The 9,011-nt window shown below is 37.8% G+C and overlaps 1 protein-coding gene across 1 annotated transcript; it reads right to left on the reverse strand.

Annotated features, from left to right (window-relative positions):
- Positions 1-675: 675 nt before the first annotated feature.
- LOC147537104 (pleiotropic drug resistance protein 1-like) lies at positions 676-8,166 on the reverse strand. The gene is made up of 23 exons (XM_086639704.1): positions 7,527-8,166; positions 7,326-7,446; positions 7,127-7,215; positions 6,937-7,021; positions 6,690-6,849; positions 6,515-6,591; positions 6,374-6,427; positions 6,181-6,271; positions 5,781-6,082; positions 5,086-5,684; positions 4,821-4,981; positions 4,626-4,729; positions 4,369-4,522; positions 4,170-4,283; positions 3,928-4,082; positions 3,509-3,841; positions 2,835-3,125; positions 2,637-2,720; positions 2,416-2,549; positions 2,085-2,312; positions 1,824-1,995; positions 1,193-1,447; positions 676-1,095 (listed from the first exon to the last, which is right to left on the reverse strand). Exons 1-23 carry the CDS (start codon positions 7,850-7,852, stop codon positions 838-840), a joined length of 4,347 nt encoding a protein of 1,448 aa, XP_086495830.1. The 5' UTR covers positions 7,853-8,166; the 3' UTR covers positions 676-837.
- Between the last annotated feature and the right edge of the window lie 845 nt (positions 8,167-9,011).

A 9,011-nucleotide genomic window follows, 5' to 3' on the forward strand; every position in this document is an offset into this window, starting at 1 on the left:
GTGTTAGCACGAAAGGTGTAACATAATGGACTGTTATTATTGTTCTGTTGTTCGATACTTGGTTTTGTGTTGAATTGGTCTATTTAGACCTTAGGTAATTAGAAATCTACTAGCTGGGTTCTGACCCAACCTACTATTTTTCAGGTGATAGAGATCGGGGAGCGCCACCAGCTTGATCCCAGTTCGTCAGCTCAGAGCTTCTTTCTTAGTTTTCGCTTTCGAGATTAGGTAGTTATTTGGAGTTTCACTTTCTAGATAGTTATTTGTTTCATTCGTTATTGTCCGACCTACGTGTCGATGATTCAGAACCATTATTTGAGTTAAGACAGTTTAATGGATTTCTTTTAGATGATTTATTGATTCTTATGAGCTTCACATTTGATATTATTTGTCTCTTTTGATGGATATATCGACTATGTTTACTGTTCTGCGGAGAAATGCTTTGAGTTTAGGTTTTCATGGCGGCCGACGTGGAAATCTAGATTTGGGGCGTTACAGCCCAAGCCCAGGATCAAACCCAAAAATCCAATACCAAGCCCAAGACCATCGGCAAGCCCAACTTTTAATTTCTTTAGCCTTCACTGGCTTGGGTAAAAAACCATGGTGGGGAGGACTACAAAATATAAAGTAAAATACAAGATACAATAGAGTATCGATAAAAAACCATGAACACAATTGGATGAAACAATTCTTATATATAACAAATTATATTAATTCAATATCTCAACTATAACAAGTAGAAAGCAATAGTAAAAAAACAACAAAATTTTAATTATTTTAGTACAACTTGGGGAGAAGACTAATAATCTTTTTCGGCATCTCTAGAGCAAAATATTCTTATCTTCTCTGGAAGTTCAGTGTCTTAATAGAGAAAGCAAAAATGAACGCGAAGAAAACGTTGATACCAACAACAACAACAGCGACAACCGGAAGGAAAGAACTTTCGTACCCAAAATAGTCCTTAATGAATTGTTTTACTGATAGGCCCGGTTCGATTTCTTGTTCAATATCTCCAAATTGTGTTACTAACAATCCATACAAGGTCCAAGCAACAGGGCAGGCCCAATAATACCATCTCCACCATATTGGGATTCTCTGTAGTAAACCGAAAAATATATATTAATACCCACAAAGAAAAACACATGTATGAAAGGGAAGTATATTAACAATGTGTATTTTGAGATAAACTTACAGGTCTTGGGACGATAAAGCCCGAGAAGAGATTCCATAATCCATAGAAAGCAGAAGCGATAATGGCAGCGATGTTATGGTTAGGAGTAATGGCTACTGTCATCATTCCGTAGAATGTGAAGTAGCATAAAGAGAAGAACATGAAGAAGAAATACCAAAAGAACTTTGCGGCTGTCCATTCAAACCCGATCATCGAATACACAATAATCCCATAGATTGCAGATTGAATGAAGATATAGGGAATCTCAATGACAACCTGCACCAATAAGAAGGGAACTCAGTTAAGGCATACCCCAAAATCTCTTCACTTTTGTCTTTCAACTCTAAGTAGTTGGGCTTAAAACTTGGTCCTAGCCTATCTGGTTCCCCAAGCCTGAGCAGACTAAAAAATTGGGCCTAACTCATCTACTTCCCGAGCCCAAGCAAACTCAAGATTCGGGCCTCGCTCATTAAGTTCCCCAAGCCCAAGAAGACTCAAGACTCGGGCCTAGTTCACTCGAGCCCGAGCAGAATCAAGACTTGGGCCGAGGACAGCTAGTTCCCCGAACCCGAGCTAGCTCACAAGCCAACTACCGAGCTTTAACTTTCATGAATGAATCACATTCTCGAAAATAAGAAAAACGAAAATGTACCTGTCCGAAAGCATATGGCAAGGCAGAGTACATTCCAGCAGCTCTTTCTCTATAAAAGACTGTTCGTTCAACAGCGACAACTGGTTGGACGGAGGAAGTATTTTGAACACCAAGAAATAGTGTTGCAGCATACATGGAGCCCATAGCATTAAATAGATCTTGTCTCGACCTCCTGCGATTTTTTTCGAAATGATGAAAATTAGATCATGAAGATATATAGACAGGAAATGAAAAGTGGGTTATGGGTTTTTCGATACTTACATTTTGGTACCAAGATCCCAGAATATAGTTCCGAACATCAAGGCGATAAAAGTTGTGAACAAAAATCTAACTGCAGTGTAAGGAGGGTTTCGCCAATATGACCAATATTGCTTCCATAAACAAGCTATGCATTGTGTGAAGAATGATCTCGAGTACTTAGTAGGGAAGTAAAGATCTTTCGAATTAGGAGGAGGAATACTTAGTTCCTTGATAAGTTCTTTGTTTTTCCTGAAAATTTAACCATTTATCAAAATCAGTAAGAGTTAGAGGAAAAGGCTTCGTTTTACTTCAGTTAAATCCTATTGAGAGTCCAAAAGGAAAGGCAACCCACCTATATAATTCCGAGTTTCGGTATAGTTCAGTGAAGTCTACTCCTAAACCAGCTTCTTGTGCTGGTGAAGTAACTTCTAACATCCATGTTGCTGGATTATAACCATCTTTAATTTTACTTACTCCTTCAATTCCCTACACAAGATTTATACACCGTTTTGTTAGTATATGGGAGTAGATACCAAAGAGAACTTGTTTTAGTTTTCGACGTTTAAGTTTTACCTCAAAGTAGCTTATCAAATGGCATGAATGACGACCCAAAGGGCCAACGTAAATCTCTTCTCCTCCTCTCTTCATTAGGAATAGCTGCAATACAGAATAAACATTTTACAGATGTTATTGATCACATCCACAGTCCCACCCAAACCCATATATATGTAGTACAAAGTTGTTATTTCTTCGCTCTTTTATCTTTCTTACCTCGTCGAAGGCTTCAAATATGTCAATGCTGGGTTGATGAATGGTACAAACAACGGTTCTTCCTGTGTCGACAGTGTTTCTCACGGCTCTCATCACAATAGCGGCTGCTCTAGCATCAAGACCAGATGTTGGCTCGTCCATGAATATTATAGATGGGTTAGCAACAAGCTCAACAGCTATGGTTAGCCGCTTTCGTTGCTCTGTTGATAGACCATTCACTCCTGGTAGTCCAACTAGTGCTCCTCTTAATGAAGATAGCTCTACTAGCTCCATAACTTCCTCAATGAACATCTGCATTCATCAGTAACCAATTACATCAGTACTCCCTTTTTGGTTTTAAATCAATCTAGTAAACCTATTAAAGACAACCTTCTATAGCTCTAGGTAGTTGTACTCTAGCTCGGGCGGTCGAGCTTAAGTATCGAGATAGGGGAGCTGTCGTTCAGGGAACTAGTTCTTGGAGAATTTGGGGCTCGGAGAAGCCACACTTGGGGAACTTGGCTTTGGGAATTCGGGCTTGAGGATTTGGCTTGGGAAACTTACTCGAGATCCCCCACTATTTATTCGCGTACCCAGGTTTTTGGGCGTGTAACCCATGAGTCAGTCGGATGTCTCGAGGCCCAACCCTAAAACTTTAGCTCTACATGAACGAATTGTATTTCAAACAAACAAACCTTTCTTGTTGCAGCATCAACTTCACTAGGTAACCGAAGCCATGCAGAATATAATATGGACTCGTAGACAGTGACATGGGGAGAATGGATATCATTCTGTTCACAGTATCCTGCTATACGAGCGAATGTTTCTTGCTTCTTGTGGTACCCAGATATCATTATGTTTCCATCGATATATCCACCGGTTTTCCTTCCAGCCAAAACATCCATCAGAGTAGTCTTACCAGCACCACTAACACCCATTAGTGCTGTAAGAACTCCTGGCCTAAAGGCTCCACTAACACCTTTTAGAAGCTCTAATCGATCTTCGGTTACTCCTTCAACTTTCATTTCCTGAAAAAGGATTCATTGTTTAAGTTTCAAAACTTTGTGTCGTGTTCAGGAGTACTTAGATTATCAATCTTGAAGCTTGGAGTTACCTGTGGCATATCGACAGAGTACGTGATATCATCAAATGTAATAGAAAGAGGTTGAAACGGAAGAACCATTCCTCGCTTTTTGTTTTGATTAGCTTCGTTCATCGCTTCCATCCTCGTAGAAGCAGATGTCGATGAAATGCTTCTTCTAATTTCCTCTGCATTTATACCAACTTATTTCAGTTCCCACATCGAAAACAAAAAAACCAGCACAAAAGAAAGGAAGTTTTATAAACCATAAGCACCTGCAGATCTACGACTAGTGGAGGAGCTCTTTTTCCCAGACAATGACTTCATTTCTTCGCCAGTTTTCTTAGTGATTGATTCATCGGGTAAAACTGCTTGAGGTTTTCCAAATGCTGAAGAAATTTGATTAAAATATTAGACGATGTTCATATTCATTCATTTCCATAAGGAGTACTAAAAACGAATGAAAATACTCACGGTTTAGATAAGCAAGAGCCAAAGTGAAAAACAAGTTGAATAGGAGAACATATCCAAAGAGTGCTCCTATTCCAATCCAATACCAATTCGCTGTGGGAAAAAATCCACGAGATCTAATAACGGCCACTCCAAGTGAATCAAAACCCGGGAAAGGCTATAAAACAAGTAACAGTTCAAGTATTAGCTTATTTCAGTTAGAAAAGATCGTTCCTTTTTTCGGGTTTTTACTTGAAGTTGGAGGTAAGAAATACACTTACTTTGTCCCAATTCTTTCCAAGTAACTCATTTACTGCAATGGCATTCTGTCCGTACATTAAAGGTGATATCCAGTATCCCCATATCCACCATTTCTTCACATTATCTGCAGAAGAAAATGAGAGGTTTTCGAAAATCAAGAACAATGAAATCTAGCTCAAGAAAAGAAAGTATATGAGCAAATTGAGAATAAGTACCTCTTGACAAGATGAAACCACCCAAGGCCAAAAGAATGAGTAAAGCAAATGACCCAACTGTGTTAGCTACAATCATGTTTCTTCCAACAGCGGCAACGGTTCTAAACAGTGCCCCAGCCATTTGGTTGATGAATAGTAATAGAAAGTACTGTCTAAACAACCTGCAAAAGGATGGTTCAATAGTCAGTCTCATTTAGGGAAAATCTGAAAACGAAGAAGAGTACTAAACCGAAACTTCAACAAGATTTTTGTTGGTTGTCTTTACCTTTCGACGTTTGGATCGAATCCAATAACATAGTAAGTGATGAAAACCCAAACAGCAACTTCAACAAATGTGATGGGTATTTTGAGAATCCATGTTGGAATAGAGTAGGCCCATGAAGGATAAAATAGTAAGTCTCTTTGTTTATAAAATACGGGCAGTTTCATAACGGTCATAGCTAACTCCGAAAACCCATTAAACATGATCATCATAAGAGTGAAAAACATAGCACCAAGATATATTCCACCATCGACAATGTCATCTCGTTTCATTTTAGTACGAAGAAAGACTGTCATTGTTATAAGGGCCATAATTGTAAGTTGAACTAACTTAAAGATGTAAACGAACGAATTCCTTTTCATCAATAAGTATTCTCTTGAACTACAAGCTTTCAAGAGTTCCATCTTGCTAATTCCATATTGCTTAGTTGTTAAAGCAGCTGGGTGGCTCTTAGTCTTATCGAACGGAGTGGAAATTTCGTCTCCTAATCTTCGCCCAACGTGAAAGGATTGAAAAGACTCGGCAAAATCCTTGACAGTGACAAAAGAGTATGGCTCATCTTTACGAGCCCAATATTGTTTTTGGTCTTTTTTCGATGTCACCTATAACAAGATGCACAAATTCATAATAAGCTCTCAGTAAAACAACAAAATGACATGTAAACACATAAACAGCTAAAAGGTAAGATAGATAGTTACTTCTTGCAAGAAATCTGCAACTCCTTTTCTGTCAGGACATTTGAAACCCATGGACTCGAAAAACTCAAGAACGTTTTCTCGGGGACCTTGGTAAACGATTTGCCCGTCAGAGAGAAGAATAATATCATCAAATAGATCGTATGTTTCGGGTGCTGGTTGAAGAAGAGAAATCACAGCAGTTCCATTCATGATATGAATAGTCTGCCTTATTGAGTTCACTATCTGAAATGTCGTCGAACTATCTAGACCAGTAGAAATTTCATCCATGAACAATGCTTTTGCCGGTCCAACCAACATTTCACCTATAAATTTGAATCAAAAGCTTAAAATCATTATAGTTTTCGACAAAAACTATGATTCAATCTTCATTTCTAGACTTTCGATTCGAGTTATTTTATACCTGTTGTAACTCTCTTTTTTTGTCCACCAGAGATCCCCCTCAACATTTCATCACCCACCATAGTATCAGCACAGATCTCCAAACCCAAAATCTATAATTTTGAACCATAGAAAAGAACATTGGTTAGCATTTCATATCGATAAGTCTCGATGATTTCTTTCATACCCATATATAGTTTTTTTAGTGATGATACCTTCAAAACATAGTCTGTAACTACACTAGCTTCCTGCCCTTCTAATGCTGCTGCCTACACAAATCGAAAAACAGCAAGTTAAGTTCGATAAACTTCTCAAATATCTCAAAGATAGGTTTAGACTAGGGAGAAGTTTTCTACCTTCATATAGACATCGATATCGGGATCAGGCTTAACATTTGCCGCTTTTTCTCTTCTTGAGAGCTCTGACAACATATCTACAAATAACCCGAAAAAAAAAACAGTTCAAAATCATTATATGTAGAAGAAAACATCTAGTTTCAATAGACCAAAAAGGTATTCGAATCGAACATACCATAACCAGCACCAGCCCCTTGACATCTAGCCGAAAAAGCTAAAGTTTCTCTTACTGTCATTTCTCCAATATGAAGATCATATTGACTAATATATGCAGATGTTCTTTGTGGAACAAACTCTTCCATTCCATGTCCATTATAACTCACTCTACCCGAAACCTAAATTCGATTAACAAACAACCCATTTCAGTTTCCGACTCGAATTTATAATCTTTTTCAAAAACTATTTAACAAAAATTCCATCACCTTAAGATCCTTATCAAGCTTTCCAGCTAAAGCTAAAAGCAATGTAGTCTTTCCAGAGCTTGGAGGCCCTAAAAGAAGTGTTAATCTGCAAAACCCAAACAAGATGAATCTCTCCAACTACCCAAGAAAACTTCATGAATCAATAAAAAAAATGACAAAGATTTGAATAGTACTGAGTAAGGGTTTTTACCTTGAAGGTTTAATGATTCCACTAACATCATGAAGAATTGAAAATGGTTTTTTTCTACTTGGAAGAATATGAAGGTAACTCAAGAAACCCTGTAAAAATCAAAAAACAGAGTTTGGGTATTCTTATTAGTATGATTGAAGAAGATGAAGTTGATGATTTAAGGGTTTTTGAAAACTTTAGAGATTGAACTAAAAATTACCTCAATAATGTTAGCAGAAAAGTTGAAGATTGTTGGTAAAGCTCTTCCTCCTACATAAGCTTCTGCATCTATGCTTAGATGATCATATCTTACTTCAATGGTTGGTATATCAATACCCACTCTGTTTTTAGAGAGAGAAAGAGATTTGTTAGAGAGAGAAATAGATTTGTTAGAGAGAGAGAGAGAGATGAAGATAGATACCTATCAATACGATTCTTAAGCTTCAACAAGAACTTCTCATTATCTTCTTCAGCAACTCTTAATAATCTTTCAATCAATTGTTTTTTCTCTTGAATCCCAAGATTTTGAATATCAACTTCTTTAGATTCACCATCATGACTAGTAAGAATTCCTCTTCTTATACGATTATAAGTAGGAAGTTTTTCTAAAGCTGCCCATTTTAAAGCTTCTTCATCATCTTCATCTCTTGAAGATCTTGAAAATACTTCAACAGTACTATTCCTCCATATTGATGAAGAACCATTTTTTCTTAAACTAGAAACTCTATAAAGTTCTCCTTGATCCATTTTAAGATCAACAAACTGTAAAATTAAACAAAACCCAGATTGATTTCTTCCAAAGTTTCAATCTTTTAGAGAGATTAACTTAAAATGATTCAAAACCCAAGTTCTATTAATTTGCTCTGTTTCTTCTTCTTCTTCTTTCTCTCTCTAAGTGTATGAAATGGTATTGGAAGTTGAGAGAGAAAGAGATTTATAGAGATGATTTCACTGAAAAGGAGAAAAAGAGAGAGACGTGATGGTAGATTCAAAGAAACTAGATGAACCAATGCCGCCTTGGATTGACCATTGAATATGAAACTTTTGCCTCTTCAACTTTTCTTATATGGAGTATATATGATTTTAAAATGCCATCAGATGGACTTTAACTTTTATATTTTGCAAACAAGTCCATTTTTATTTGTTAATGAAAAAACAAGTCCTTTTTTTTGTAAAGTTGTTAAAGCATGGACTCCATCAGAAGAAAATTAATTTATACTATTGAATAACATAGGGTCATTTCTCAAATGGTCCCCAACTTTGTGACCAACTTCCTGCCTGGCCCCCTACTTTAGCAATAATTTCCGCATGATCCCCTTTTTTCGTTATCTTTAACATTCTGTTACTCTCTCTGCCACATCATTTGAGCACGCCACATCATCGTCTTCACCGGCAGGTCGCCGACCGGCGACCTTCAAAAGGTTTCCCTTCGCCAGAGTGTTTAGAGAGAGAGAAGAGAGAATTTAAAATTTTTTTTTAGAGAGAGAAGATAGAGAAAAAAAAAAGTTTGAAGGTCGCCGGCCGTAAATTTTGTCGGCCGTCTACCTACCGGTGAAGACGATGATGTGGCGTGCCCAAATGATGTGGCAGAGAGAGAAAATGGGATGGAGAGAGAGTAACGGAATGTTAAAGATAACGGGAAAAGGGGGCCATACGAGAATTATTGCTAAAGTAGGGGGTCAGGCAGGAAGCTGGTCACAAAGTTGGGGGCCATTTGAGAAACAACCCAATAACATATCACAACCAAATTAAAGCGGGGAAAAAAGTCTACAAACCCGACACCGTCACGGGTACCCTAGTCCGTTAGAGTCCGAGGGTACTCGAAACCCGAAGGCGGGTTTAGCCCGACCGACCCGATGAACAACGGGTCGGGTACGAGTTTTGAAGTGCTACCCGGCATCCCGCT

This window comes from Eschscholzia californica, unplaced genomic scaffold (assembly GCF_041429995.1).
Source record: "Eschscholzia californica isolate CP2 unplaced genomic scaffold, dmEscCali1.0.p SCAF_5, whole genome shotgun sequence".
Taxonomy (NCBI): Eukaryota; Viridiplantae; Streptophyta; class Magnoliopsida; order Ranunculales; family Papaveraceae; genus Eschscholzia; species Eschscholzia californica.